We start from the raw sequence: 14,965 nt of genomic DNA, 5'->3' as shown, positions 1-14,965 counted from the left end.
AAGATCTCGCGATACATGGCCCCATCCATCCTCCCCTCAATACGGTGCAGTCGTCCTGTCCCCTTTGCAGAAAAGCATCCCCAAAGAATGATGTTTCCACCTCCATGCTTCACGGTTGGGATGGTGTTCTTGGGGTTGTACTCATCCTTCTTCTTCCTCCAAACACGGCGAGTGGAGTTTAGACCATAAAGCTCTATTTTTGTCTCATCAGACCACATGACCTTCTCCCATTCCTCCTCTGGATCATCCAGATGGTCATTGGCAAACTTCAGACGGGCCTGGACATGCGCTGGCTTGAGCAGGGGGATCTTACGTGCGCTGCAGGATTTTAATCCATGACGGCGTAGTGCGTTACTAACGGTTTTCTTTGAGACTGTGGTCCCAGCTCTCTTAAGATCATTGACCAGGTCCTGCCATGTAGTTCTGGGCTGATTCCTCACCTTCCTCGTGATCACTGATGCCCCACGAGGTGAGATCTTGCATGGAGCCCCAGACCAAGGGAGATTGACCGTCATCTTGAACTTCTTCCATTTTCTAATAATTGCGCCAACAGTTGTTGCCTTCTCACCAAGCTGCTCCCAACCTTGTGCAGGTCTACCCTGATGTCCTTACACAGCTCTCTGGTCTTGGCCATTGTGGAGTGGTTGGAGTCTGTTTGATTGAATGTGTGGACAGGTGTCTTTTATACAGGTAACAAGTTCAAACAGGTGCAGTTAATACAGGTAATGAGTGGAGAACAGGAGGGCTTCTTAAAGAAGAACAGGTCTGTGAGAGCCGGAGTTCTTACTGGTTGGTAGGAGATCAAATACTTATGTCATGCAATAAAATGCAAATTAATTATTTAAAAATCATACAATGTGATTTTCTGGATTTTTGTTTTAGATTGTTTTAATTACAGACCTCTACATGCTTTGTAAGTAGGAAAACCTGCAAAATCGGCAGTGTATCAAATACTTGTTCTCCCCACTGTATATTTCATGCACGCTGAATGGATTTTGTAAATGTAGAATCTTTAGGTTTCTTTTTAATTCAGGCACACATCTACAAGCAGTGGTTGTACATATGCACAGCTCAACATGATAATTTCCATCCATTTGGTCCAGAATATCCCTCAAAATTGTCAGTTTCTATTCATATATTAGTCATATATCATACAATTCATAATACTGTATGATATAGTCATTTTCAAGAAACCTATATAGGCATATTGCATTAAGTAAATGTGTCTGCCTATCCTGTATATTCATGTGTGTATTTGTGTGGGTGCAGGACCACGCTGCATGCGGCTGCTTATTCAGGAAATGTTGCTGGGCTGCAGCTGGTCCTGGCCCAGGGAGCAGAAGTCAACGCTGTGGACCATTGTGGATGCTCTGCTCTAATGGTTGCTGCAGACTGTGGACAGACTATGGCTGTTGGTAGGTGAAATTCCCCTGGTTGGTGTCTAAATGTGTATGCTATTATTCTTATCTACACCAGGGGAGACTTTAAAACACATCAAGGCACAAGGTCCCTCTTTCACCCATCTTCCCTCTCAATTTGCTCTGTTCATGATTATTTCTTATCAAGCACTCAATCACACACGATTATTCAGGAGAGAGGAATTCATATTTCTCCTTTTAGCATGTGGTTACTGTTTTTACCCTCACAGTCCTCACTAATGGTTACCTTTAATACTCGATATGAAGCTGCTCCCCTGTTGCACTGATTGTAAGTTGCTCCAATGAAAACACACCAGCTAAGTGTTTAAATTATAAAGGCCTGTGTTCAATGTAAAAGATGTCTTATTTTCCTTTATTTTAGAGTTCTTGCTGCACAAAGCCAAGCCAGACCTGACCCTGGTGGATGTCAACAATAACACTGCCCTTCACTTAGCCTGCAGCAAGGTCACATACACATGATAAACACACAAATGCATGTACTGTATGCATGCCTAATAACTTTTGCATGTGTGTAGGAACAGTAATGTAACAACTGTCAGATCAGGTGATAACCTGCCAAAATATAATAAAATCCTTGTTAAAATTGTTATCAAACATATGTCAATTTTCAAAATTAACTAGGGCTGTCCTCGACTAAGGGTTTACATAGTCAAATCAGAATCGTCAAGTCCTGCCTATAGTCGAATCACATGTTTTTGTGCACGGCGATTGCGAGGCTTATTGTTGACCATTTTCTCTCTCTTTCTCTGTCTCTCTCTGTTTCTCTGCTGTGCTGCCGACAACTGCATGCACATCGCGGTTCCTCGCGGGTCTATTTCAAGTAGCGGCTGTTTAAAAACGATAAAATATTCTTTGTGTGCTTCATCAACGGTGATAAATTATCCGAAAGTCCCGCAAGGTGCAGACAACTCGGCACAACACCAGTGAAGCTGGGGCTCTGTCTCTTCAGCAAGTGTTCCTCTGCTGCCACTACATACACGCTATGCCTACACATGCGCACTGACGATCCAGGGTTAGGGTTACAATTTAGGATTTATTCACGCACTTTAAACATTTGTTGGAAGTTTTTTTTTTTTGTTTTTTTTACAAGTTTATTTACAGCATTAAACGTTTAAATGTGTATTGTAATAGGCTGTACATTAACTTATTGGGAGAAAACTGGTAGATCTATGTAAAATCAGACGTTGAGCACCCCCATATCGCCAAAATGGCATGATCCTGGTTTCACTGCGAAGCTTCGACTGTGAGATTGACAGTCGAATCAGGCTCCACCCATCGAAGCATCGAATCTTCGACTATTTGGGGTCAGCCCTAAAATTAACATTGTTATGCTACTCACGTCATACTAAATTGTAACATGTTTTATTTCATAATACCTAATAACAGTAATAATGTGGTGCTATAAGTGGGAAATTCACTAAATGAATTAAATGAACACCATAAACACCTCATCACTTAGTACATTGTGTTTTATTCTACAGGGTCATGAGATGTGTGCCCTGTTGATCCTGGGAGAGATAAACAACTCCTCCCTCATAAATGCAACAAACAACGCTCTCCAAATGTGAGTGGTCTTAAAGCACTGGCTGCTATACGTTGTGCATGCAGTTAATTAAACACCACAGATCAAATCAAGATAATAATATTTAGCTAATTTATAAATAAGAAAAAAGTATGCATTCTGAAGTTTAGTATTAACATGTAACAGTATAAAATGCACAGTGTGCATTTAAAGAGCCTATTTCAGTGAGACCAACTATGTGTGATGATAGATTACACAGGTTAATATTGCAGGGCATTAAAATATCAGTGTTGTCCATCAGAAGATTTAGACTAGTTGACGTTTGGCAGAGTGCGGGTTAACATGAAATGCTCCATTGAACTGTAACCTGGAAAAGGATCAAAGGGGTACGACAGAATTTGAATATTAAGTCGTAACATGAGAGAAAAATATTTTGAGAGTAAAGTCATCATTTAGAGAAAAGAAAACTTTATTCTCCAAATGTCTAACAGTGACTCTAATACTTTGTCGCATGCAGGCCCCTTCACATTGCAGCAAGGAAAGGCCTGGCCACTGTAGTGCAGGTTTTACTGAGCAGAGGAGCAGCAGTCATGGCCGTAGATGAGGAAGGTAAGCAGGAATAATTATATTTCTGTGGTACAATTCCAAAGCGGCCTAAGTTTCCACCAAAAGAATTTACCTGAAGGACACCGTAGGATGATTCTTTGCTTGTTGACCCTCTACAGGTCACACGCCGGCTCTGGCCTGTGCTCCAAACAAGAACGTGGCGGACTGTCTGGCCATGATCCTCTCCACCATGAAGCCTTATCCTCCCAGAGAAGCCAGCACCGGTACAGCCTCCCACTTCAACCCCATTCTGAAGAACTGTGTCATTGCTGCCACCTGTGGGTCAAGTGGCAACCTGTGTCATGCCTAAACCAAGGGCCGCACCAGCACTACTGGCCTGCACAAATGTTTGGAGTGAAATTTCATCCCATATAACCGAAAGTCTCTACACAAAACCACAGACAGAAACTAGTGTGGCCATGCGTAGCTCCATGACATGTATACAGGTGTGTTATCTGCAGCTGCACGTACACTAATGTGCTCATGCACCAGTAGCATTGATTGCTTCTCTAAAATCTAGTCTTACAGATCACTAATATTAGCAGACCTCTTAGATTATCTAGATATCACACCAGTTGAGTTTAGCACATCATATATTGTTTTAATTAAGTACTAACCATTAGAAATGAAAGGTTTTAACATGAGCCTCTCCGCTAGAACTCCTGTCCACTGTGGCTTGAATTTCTGAGCTCATTAACCACCAAAGCCTGAAGTCTCCTGTGTTCGTCCTCAGCTGATACAAGTGCAAGAATACCTGGGCGTTTGTGTGTTTAAGCTCTGTCTGTCTGTCTGTCTGTCTGTCTGTTATTTTGCATTTTAGACATTGCTTCTAAATGTAATTGTTTAAAATATCTAATTGGTGCTTTAAACCTTTTTATGCAATTAATAAGACTCTATTTTCTTATCCTGTCCAAAATGTAGCAAACACTACAATGATAGAAATAACCATATTGCTCTAAAAATATCTTATTATAAAAAGATCAAGTTACCTTTCGGTTAAGTAAAGTCACAAGCATGTGTATAGTAGTAATGTTGTAGTTTACAGAGTTTAGTGTGTGTGTGTGTGTCTCTATCTATCTATCTATCGAGAGAGAGAGATAGATATCTAGAGGTGTGAGTGTGTGTGTGTGTGTGTGTATGTATGTAGTTCTTAAAATTAAGTTAACGTTTTACTTGTATTATCTTGAGAATCCCAAATTGAGAATTAACCTCAGGTCTGTGTGTACTGTACTGTGGATGCAATAAAAACACATTTTAAGCCGGATGTTACATAACAAGTATGACAGAAGTATCATATTTAAATTAAATCAACCTAATGAAAAGGTCAGCGGAATAAATAAAACGTGGTGATTTTAACGTGACAGTTTTAATAAACAGGAAAAAATTATCTTTTAGACTCGGAGCATCAATGTCTTATGTCTTTATTAAATGTGACATTTCACCACATATGCATTAAAGATTAATTACATTTTTTTTTTAATTGGTTGATAATTTTGAAATTGCTCGCTTTTTCTGATCAGCAGTCTTAAACCCAAAGATATTTAACTTCTACTTATAGAAGACAAATAAAAGCAGCAAAGCCCTCACATTTAAGAGCCTGGAACCAGAAAATATTAATTATCAAATGGTCAGCTAATTTTCAGTCATTGTCCAGTATTTATTGACATTCAATAAATCTGTGTCTAGTAACTACTTGATAATACTTTCTATGTGTTACTGTACAGGATATCCATTTTATGATATATTTTATAAAACTAGAAAAATTGGAAGCACACAGAATTTAGTGTTTTTAACGATTAATTTTTACTTTTAAAGGAATTAGCACAATAGGCCAGTACTGCTACACAGATGTGACCAAAGATCAAGTTTTTATAAATGGAGGTCTGTATGACATGTTTGTTTGTTTTTTATAATTTGGAAGACGTAAACACACACACAAACTTTTCCTGTTTGACCCCCCTCCCCAATTAATAACTGCTGTATTATCTTAAAATGGCTTTAAACCGTTTGCACTCTGGCATGAAAGTTTACATTTTACAGTAAGGTATCCTTAGGGTTATGCTAATTTGAAAGTGCATTTTATTGACTGAACATTCATATAACGGTATAACCCAAGTCAGTATGAACATGTCCTTGTTTCATTTGGATGAAAAGATTGGAGGAAAACCTGACCTGACATTTCTAAACACAAGTTGCAGTGAAATGTTTTGAATAATGTTTGTCTTTAGGAAATGCTCTGTTGAAGCTTTTCATGTGAACACAGGGTGTGTCTCCTGTACACCTTACTGAGAGTTCAGGGTGTCCCATCTATACTATGTGTGATTTTAGTTGCATTCATATGAGAACACAAATAAATCCTCAGTCAAATCACATCAAAAGTGCCTTTGCTTTTTTTCTGACCATTTCCCATTTGAGTTCCATGACTAACACAGATTGGGTCTTCTCCCAGATGTACCATGAACATGTTGGCCACATGATGTTAGTGGCGGGTTTTAATTCTGCGTTTGAGACCGGTCAGAACTGGTATATTTCGCAGTTGAAACTTCCGACTTCCAACCTCAATGCGTTCCGGGTGCATGACGCTGAAAGTGAACGAAAACCATGGCTGACCGTGACATAGTGTACACACAATTACACCCTCAGCAGTGTTTTAGGTGTTAATTAAAAGGATGGCAGTTTAACTGCAACAACTGACATAAATAGCCTATACGTTACTAGTTCTGTGTACCCCTCTAGCTACATCAGTTGGTAACCCTCAAGTCAGTCAATGGTGTAGGTTACACTTCCTAATGTTTTGGCATTTTTAACAATAACTTTTATGCAGAGAAGATGACTTTATGTAGCCAGCTACCTAATAGGCCTAACATATTTCTACATCAAGGCACATGCGGAACAGGTTTTACTTTATTGACCGTATGTATTTTAATTTAAATGCATGCAAATATACTTTTTGTTGCTTTTTAGTTTATGGTTTACGATTTACAATGTGTGCTTCTATGGGTGCTGAGATTGTTCTGTGACGTAATTCAGCTGCTACTCGTGAAGTCGGGGTACATATTTTTTCTCCGAGTTCACAAGTAGGAAATCCGACTTCAGGTGGCGTTTCAGTGTAGTTTTTCTAGTTGGAGGTTGGAAATTTCCCAGTTCCGAGTTGCCTGGAACGCAGCATTAGTCCCATGCACAGACTGGTGTTTTTAGGAGAGCCAATCAAGCCAAGATGTTATACCGATATTGCAAATGTAGCAGAAAGGCTCCACCCTACGAAGTGTCGTGATCCTTGCTGGCGCAGTTGGCATAAGACTCTTACTGTGGGATCAAGTCACACGTTGGGTGCAGATAATTTATGGGGAAGTTCAGTAAGGGGTGTTCAAAACAAGCGGTGGGATCAAATGCATGGGTTGGGTGTTATAAAGGGTGCATGGCAGAACGAAAAGGGGAGAAATGAAACAACAGCCAAAGTAAGCAACTAATGCCCTCACAGTCAAAATTTTGACTCCATCCACCTTAGGTAATTACCTCAACCTTTCCTTCCTGTTTTTTTGGACCACGTGAGATTAACATTTAACGTGATAAATAAACACTTACCCTAGCCCCATGTTGGGCTCTGGTGTTTTGGTTACCAAATATTAATGTGACAAATGGGAAGATTTTTGACACAGTGTGGTGTCTAAATGGGAGCACTGACCGCTCCTTTCAAAGATATGCCAAACGTAAAAGTTTAAAGATTCAGTGTGTAAGTTTTAGTGGCATCTAGTAGTGAGGGTTGCAATTTGCAGCCAGCAGCTCTCGATGCATTCACATGCTCCTCGGATGGTCCCATTTCCCGAGTTGTGAAGTCATTCCCTAGTTAATTTTGAAAATTGACATATGTTTGATAACAATTTTAACAAGGATTTTATTATATTTTGGCAGGTTATCCCCGTGACGGTGCTCGTGACGGTGCTCGTGACGGTGCTCAACGTCTGATTTTACATAGATCTACCAGTTTTCTCCCAATAAGTTAATGTACAGCCTATTACAATACACATTTAAACGTTTAATGCTGTAAATAAACTTGTAAAAAAAAAAAAAAACTTCCAACAAATGTTTAAAGTGCGTGAATAAATCCTAAATTGTAACCCTAACCCTGGATCGTCAGTGCGCATGTGTAGGCATAGCGTGTATGTAGTGGCAGCAGAGGAACACTTGCTGAAGAGACGGAGCCCCAGCTTCACTGGTGTTGTGCCGAGTTGTCTGCACCTTGCGGGACTTTCGGATAATTTATCACCGTTGATGAAGCACACAAAGAATATTTTATCGTTTTTAAACAGCCGCTACTTGAAATAGACCCGCGAGGAACCGCGATGTGCATGCAGTTGTCGGCAGCACAGCAGAGAAACAGAGAGAGACAGAGAAAGAGAGAGAAAATGGTCAACAATAAGCCTCGCAATCGCCGTGCACAAAAACATGTGATTCGACTATAGGCAGGACTTGACGATTCTGATTTGACTATGTAAACCCTTAGTCGAGGACAGTCCTAGTTAATTTTGAAAATTGACATATGTTTGATAACAATTTTAACAAGGATTTTATTATATTTTGGCAGGTTATCACCTGATCTGACAGTTTATTTTACTGTTCCTACACACATGCAAATGTTATTAGGCATGCATACAGTACATGCATTTGTGTGTTTATCATGTGTATGTGACCTTGCTGCAGGCTAAGTGAAGGGCAGTGTTATTGTTGACATCCACCAGGGTCAGGTCTGGCTTGGCTTTGTGCACTTCAGTGTGTGTTCATGTGCTCTTAAGTTGGAATGTTGAAGTAACATGGACTCTACTACAAAGGTGTGTTGATTAGGAGCATTATCAGAGCATATAAACAACACTCATATCTAGTTCACTCTACATGGACAGCATGTTTGGAAAATATGTATATGCAATACATGGTTTTGCACGAATCAAAGTTGTGAATATACACTTTATTTCTCTTTTTGCAATAAAGATTAAAGGATGAAAAAAAGGTTCTGATAATTCCGACACCACTTGCATGCACCACTAGTCCCCGCTCACCCCTCCCTTTCCAATCCAACGAAGGTTAAAGTCAAGGGCAACTGGACTTGGCTGGTCCCTCATCCAAGCGATTTCTTCATTTCTGACTGACTGGTAGGGAAACTCAGCTATTTAACCTCAGTGGGGTCGTTTGCCAGGATCGTTGATACTGCTGGTTCGTTAGTGTTCCTGGCTGTTGTAACAACAGTTTTTATGGTCATCAGGACTACCTGAGGCCAAGACTGAATGACCATCGTTGGTATCTCACTTGATGCCAATAGGTTACGTTTGTTAAGTTTCCTGGGAAGTGATGAAAGGACCGCATTGTAAGTGGGGGATAAGTGGTGGTGTACACCCCCTCCTCTGTTCAGCGATGGCTTCTCAACCCGGGTATAGATGGCTTCCTTGACACCTCTTTCAAACCATCCATCTTCTCTGTCTAAAATGTGCACCTGGTGGTCCACAAACGAGTGTCCTCTGTCCTTCAGATGTAAGTAAACTGCAGAGTCTTGACCTGAGGAGTTGGCCCTTCTGTATTGAGCCATGCGTTTGCGTAATGGTTGTTTAGTCTCCCCAATATACAGGTCTGTGCATTCCTCACTGCATTGGACCGCATACACTAGATTGCTTTTCTTGTGTTTTGGTGTGCTGTCTTTGGGGTGTACCAGTATCTGTCTTAGTGTGATCTTGGGTTTAAAAAACACAGGGATGTTGTGTTTGCTGAAAATCCTCCTGAGTTTCTCTGATACTCCAGACACATATGGAATCACAATGTTGTTGCGTTTGACCTTCTTTTCCTCCTCCCCTGTAGTTTTGTTCTTCTTGGATCTTGTGGCTGTTTTCACAAAGGTCCATTTAGGGTATCCACAGGCTGTAAGTGCCCCCTTCAGGTGGTTCTGTTCCTTCTCTCTGGCTTGGGCGCTTGTTGGTATGTTTTCCGCTCTGTGGTGCAGTGTTCTCATGACCCCTAGCTTGTGCTCCAGTGGGTGGTGTGAATCGAAGAGTAGGTATTGGTCTGTGTGTGTGGGTTTTCTGTAAACACCAATTTGCAGGCTCCTGTCCTCTTCAATGTGTACAGCGCAGTCTAGGAAGGCCAAACTGTTGTTGTGGACATCTTCTCATGTGAGCTTGATGTTACTGTCCACAGAGTTGATGTGTTCTGTGAAGGCTTGCACTTCCTGGCTTTTAATTTTGACCCAGGTATCGTCCACATATCTGTACCAGTGGCTCGGTGCTGTTCCTCTGAAGGAGTTGAGGGCTTTGCTCTATGTTCGCCACAATTGGGGATACCGGTGAACCCATGGCACAGCCATGCTTCTGTCTGTAGAATCCTCCATTGTACTGGAAATAAGTGGTGGTAGACAGAGGTCGAGTAATTTACAGATCTGGACAGGGCTGAGGCTAGTTCTGTTGTCCAGGGTGTTGTCTTGTGTTAGCCGCTTCCTTACGGTTTCTACTGCTGTTATGGTGGGGATGCAGGTGAACAAATAAGTCATGTCATAGGATACCATGGTTTCATCTGGGTTCAGTTTCAGTCCTCAAACTTTGTTTACAAAGTCAATGGAGTTTTGGATGAGGTGAGGCATGTTTCCCACCAAGGGAGCTAAGATGGTAGAAAAGTGTTTGGCAATGTTTTAGGCGACCGAGTTAATGCTGCTGATAATCGGCCTGAGTGGGGCTCCTTCTTTGTGTATCTTGGGTAGTCCATAAATGCATGGAATGGTTTCTCCATGATACAAAAGGTAATATTGTTCACGGGTGATGGTGTTGTCTTTCTGTAGCTGTTGTAGACATTCTATGGCCTTTTTCTTGTATCCGCTGGTTGGGTCTCGTCTCAGTGTCTCATATTTGTTTGTGTCCATTAGTAGTGTGTTGACTTTGTTCTGGTAGTCCGCTGCGTTAAGGACTACTGTGCATCTTCCTTTGTCAGCAGGTAGGATAGTGATGTTTTGATCCTTGCTCAATGATGTCACAGCCTTCCTTTCATGACAAATGTCAGAAAATAAGGAATTGAACATTTTCTGATAAATGGCATCACTTACAATGGGGGGTGTATGTTCCCATTTGTCAGACTGGACCTTGTGGTCCTGGGGCCCCCAGGAACCATCACCAGGTTTACATAAGTCTCCACATATACCAGGACACACTCTCATTAATGAGGGGGAGCTCCAGGAACAGAAGAGGGGGACCCAGCTGTTGTTCAGGTACCCTCCAAAGTAACATTTGGGAAGCTTTTTGACATTTGTCCTGACAATTGGGAACATAGAACCCCCCATTGTACCCACCATTGGAGGTCTATGTTCCAAATTGTCAGCAAGGTCCATGCTGACAAATGGGAACATAGACTGTTTTGCGTTTCAAAACTCCGGAGGGCGTTTTATTGAAGACGGGCCAAAACGGAGGACTTTACAAACGATGACGCAGCCACTCACGCTCAGCTCTCTGATTGGGTCTTGCAAAGCAGAAACACGATGCTGCTGACCGGGTTTTTGACATCATATTTTTATTAAAATATTCGGTACCGTGCAAATAACACTCAATCACTACATCCTATCCTACACTTGTACTGTGCGTGTTGCCATTTACTTTGCAACAACTCCCAGTCTGTTTTCTGCCGCCACACTCCCGTGTTACGTTCAGTAACAGTCCCAGCTCGTTATTGATCCATGCAACAAAAAAAAACTGGTTTGATGCTTAGTCTGTATTTATTTATTCTTTGGCCAAATCTTCTGTAACTACGGAATAGACCATCTGCTTCACGTTTACACTGGCACGCGCATGCCCAGTGCACCTGAACGGGTCCTAGCTGTGTGTTTTCGTGTCGTTTTAATGTAGACGGAGATCAACTCCAAAACGCAGTGGAAACGCTGGTGTGGACGGAGATCGTATTTGTTTTAATTCTCCGTTTGTAAACTAAAACGGAGTAGTGTGGATGGGGCTCAGACAGCCTGTGCAAAATTTGGTCAGATTGGAGCCACTTTTTTGTAAAAGTGCCAGGGCTGCAGATTTTTCATATGTTGTCGCCACTCCCAAATGGGGCGTGGCAGCCTTGTTTCGGGCCCACTAGCCCCTTGCGTTGTTGTGTAAGGGGCGCTTGAATTTTAGACCCAAATGTCAACAAGTTTCCCAATTGGACCCTAACAGTTCAGAAGTTAGATGGCTGCAGCTTTCAGTGCCTGAAATTAAATGTCACAGTGAATACCTGACATAAATTTGGTGTCCCTGGGTGCATTCCAAGGTGCCCAAATACCTGCCCAAAGTTCAAAACGTCGCCAGGTGTCCCTTATGCCAAAATTGACAATTGGGTTCCTAATTTTCCAACTTTCACAAGTCCATAACTTCCCACAGAAACGTCCCAGACACCCCAAATTTGGAACACACGTAGTTGGCCAGGCCTAGAATGAGGTCATGTGGTCAATTTTCATCCAAGAAGTCTAGAATTTGGGCCTGCACAGACCTGCCAATTCAGGATGGTGTTAGACTCAACAAGTCAGACAGCCTCTGGAAAAATTTGGTCAGACTGGAGCCACTTTTTTTCTAAACGTCCCAGAGTTGCAGATTTTTTATATGTTGTCGCCACTCCCAAATGGGGCGTGGCGGGCTCGTTTTGGGCCCCCACGGCCCCTTGCGTTGTTGCGTAAGGGGCGCTTGAATTTTTGACCCAAATGTCAAAAAGTTTCCCAAGTGGATGCTCCCACTGCAAAAGGCCTCGTTAAGGCGATTTGGCCAGATCAAAGAACTGAAAACTGCAGAGGGAGGTCTGCGACCTTCAGCTGCGGCCTTCAGCTCCTGAAACGCAGCATCACGGTGAAGGCCTGACATCGAGGCGCCGTTCCTGCGGGTTTAACGCGTTGCACCTGCCCCATATTCGGAGTGCACACAGCGCACACGGCCTAGAGTAAGATGAAGCGTTCATTTCAGTCAGTTTCCCAGCTGCCAATCCCACAACGCAATGAGGAGCGGTGCGAAGTGTCAGAAACCCCCTCCCTCGTGTCAAACTGCACCACAGCGCCCCCCACGAGATTTGAGGGTTAGGCGCGCTTGTCCCCATTCAAGTGATGCTAAGTCTCAACTACATTGACACTGTACCACGTTTTGGACAATGGCAATACTTTGCCATTAATTTTTCCGTCCAAATGGGAACATAATCCTTATCCTCGATATCACCCTTTTTTTCCACTGCTTCTTTGAGGCCCGAAAGGAAACACGCTTGGCACGTCTCTAAATGGAGGCCCAAGAAAAAGCACAGGTACGAAAGGCACGTCAAAAGGCTGCAAATAGATGCAGACGAGGATGCCATGTTGCGTCAGCTTGAGCTTGACTCCCAAAGAGAAGCTCATACACTAGAGGCATCCTCTGCGTTAGCAAGCACATCCTGTATTTCCGCTGGTCTACATCCCAGTTCGTTTGATATTAGTCAGTACATTTCTTTAGTGCCAATGTTTCGAGAAACTGAAGAGGACTCCTAACTTCTGAGCGTATTGCTTCCGCTCTCCATTGGCCATGTTTGCTCATTGCTGTTACAGTGTAAAATTCAAAGATGGCAGAAACGTAGCAACACAGACTATGTACTCAGTAACCCGAACAGGAAGCGTGAAAACACGGGTCTGTCACATCAATATCCTGAAACTGTCTACCACCCGTGATGATCCCACTAGCGCTGCAGTGAAAAAAAGAACGCAGTAAGGCGCACTTGTGTGAGGGCAGCCATCAGTTTCTGTAGTGTAGTGGTTATCACATTCGCCTCACACGCCAACGGTCCCCAGTTCCACACTGGGCAGAAACACTCCTCTTTGGTCTCTCGTCTCAGGATTAAAGTCAAACTGTACTCGGCCAAACTTTCAGACAACCACACAATGTATACTACTGTGTACACAGAAAGTAGAACTTGTTAATTCAGACATGGACTTACAACTTCACTCATACGCTTTGTCAATGTCCTCTTGTTATTAGGTAAGGTAACCCCATCCTCACCCAGACAGATGGACGTCCTCCATGCTGCTGTATTACTTTTGTCTTTCTTAGTGAATAATCAGCAGCTGGTAGAGAACTGAACTCTCCCGTCGGGGAATCGATCCCCGACCTTCTTGACATCGTCAGCAGTTTCCGTAGTCTAGTGGTTATTACGTTTGCCTAACACGCGAAAGGGCCCTGGTTCGAAACTGGGTGGAAACATGCCCCTTTGTTCACGTCTACTCTGAGCAGAAATGCCCTGAACAAAATTATACACGCAACACTTTTGTTTTTGCCGCCATTCATCATGAGCTGAACTCAAAGATCTAAGACTTTCTCTATGTACACAAAAGGCCTATTTCTCTCAAATATTGTTCACAAATCTGTCAAAATCTGTGTCAGTGAGCATTTCTCCTTTTCCGAGATAATCCATCCACCTCACAGGTGTGGCATATCAAGATGCTGATCAGACATATATAAGCCTATGTGCATAGGCTAATTCACACCTGCATGGGCATTTTGTAGCTTTACAGGCGATTTCTTTCTTGTGTGTTATATTGATGTACTATGAGTATTATCTTTAACAATTTATTTTGATGATTAGAGAGCCTGCTGACAGACAGAGAAAGCAGAGTAAACAGAATTAAACTTTCAGCTTCTATAATCCATGTGTAGACGCTCTGATGGAGCGCAGGATTGATCAGGAGGACGGTCGCTTTACTCCAAACAGTTTGACTGCATGGTTCGAATAACTGGGGGTATTGGGGGGTCTGACCCCCCTAGTTAAGACTTGCCCCCCCCAAAAGAGGCAAAAACAACAGTTCAGGGGGGTCTTTCTTACCTGTAATTGTAAATATTACAATACATGTCCCATACTCATGCCTTATACAGGTGCTGGTCATATAATTAGAATATCATCAAAAAGTTGATTTATTTCAGTAATTCCATTCAAAAAGTGAAACTTGGATATAAAACTGACAACTAATGAAAATCCCAAGTTCAGTATCTCCGAAAATTGGAATATTATTTAAGACCAATATAAAAAAAGGATTCTTAGAAATGTTGGCCAACTGAAAAGTATGAACATGAAAAGTATGAGCATGTACAGCACTCAGTACTTAGTTGGGGCTCCTTTTGCCTGAATTACTGCAGCAATGCGGCGTGGCATGGAGTTGATCAGTCTGTGGCACTGCTCAGGTGTTATGAGAGCCCAGGTTGCTCTGATAGTGGCCTTCAGCTCTTCTGCATTGTTGGGTCTGGCGTATCGCATCTTCCTCTTCACAATATCCCATAGATTTTCTATAGGGTTAAGGTCAGGCGAGTTTGCTGGCCAATTAAGAACAGGGATCCCATGGTCCTTAAACCAGGTACTGGTAGCTTTGGTACTGTGTGCAGGTGCCAAGTCCTGTTGG

At 42.4% G+C, this 14,965-nt stretch overlaps 1 protein-coding gene and 1 non-coding gene across 4 annotated transcripts in view; both read left to right on the top strand.

Annotated features, from left to right (window-relative positions):
• The window catches only part of LOC123956842 (serine/threonine-protein phosphatase 6 regulatory ankyrin repeat subunit C-like), a 23,996-nt gene extending 18,059 nt beyond the window's left edge, over positions 1–5,937 (top strand). Inside the window, exons 24-29 of one of the 3 annotated variants that reach the window (XR_006821652.1) lie at positions 1,270–1,415; positions 1,801–1,883; positions 2,921–3,003; positions 3,479–3,570; positions 3,687–4,632; positions 4,679–5,937. Coding sequence is in view for 1 of the 3 variants with exons in the window: in XM_046029318.1 (XP_045885274.1) it covers positions 1,270–1,415; positions 1,801–1,883; positions 2,921–3,003; positions 3,479–3,570; positions 3,687–3,877 (595 nt within the window). In the remaining 2 variants the exon portion in view is untranslated. Of the gene's footprint in view, positions 1–1,269; positions 1,416–1,800; positions 1,884–2,920; positions 3,004–3,478; positions 3,571–3,686 lie in introns of those variants that run through there. The other 2 variants (XM_046029318.1, XR_006821653.1) reach the window with 2 other exon arrangements.
• Positions 5,938–13,702: 7,765 nt separating this feature from the next.
• On the top strand, positions 13,703–13,775 carry trnav-aac. Its single transcript has one exon. It is a non-coding gene; the product is annotated as a tRNA-Val (tRNA).
• The last annotated feature ends 1,190 nt before the right edge of the window (positions 13,776–14,965 follow it).

The sequence above is a fragment of the Micropterus dolomieu genome, linkage group LG18 (genome assembly GCF_021292245.1).
Source record: "Micropterus dolomieu isolate WLL.071019.BEF.003 ecotype Adirondacks linkage group LG18, ASM2129224v1, whole genome shotgun sequence".
Classification (NCBI taxonomy): domain Eukaryota; kingdom Metazoa; phylum Chordata; class Actinopteri; order Centrarchiformes; family Centrarchidae; genus Micropterus; species Micropterus dolomieu.
The sequence above is the reverse complement of the archived record's forward strand: the minus strand, read 5'-3'. Positions and strand labels throughout refer to the sequence as shown.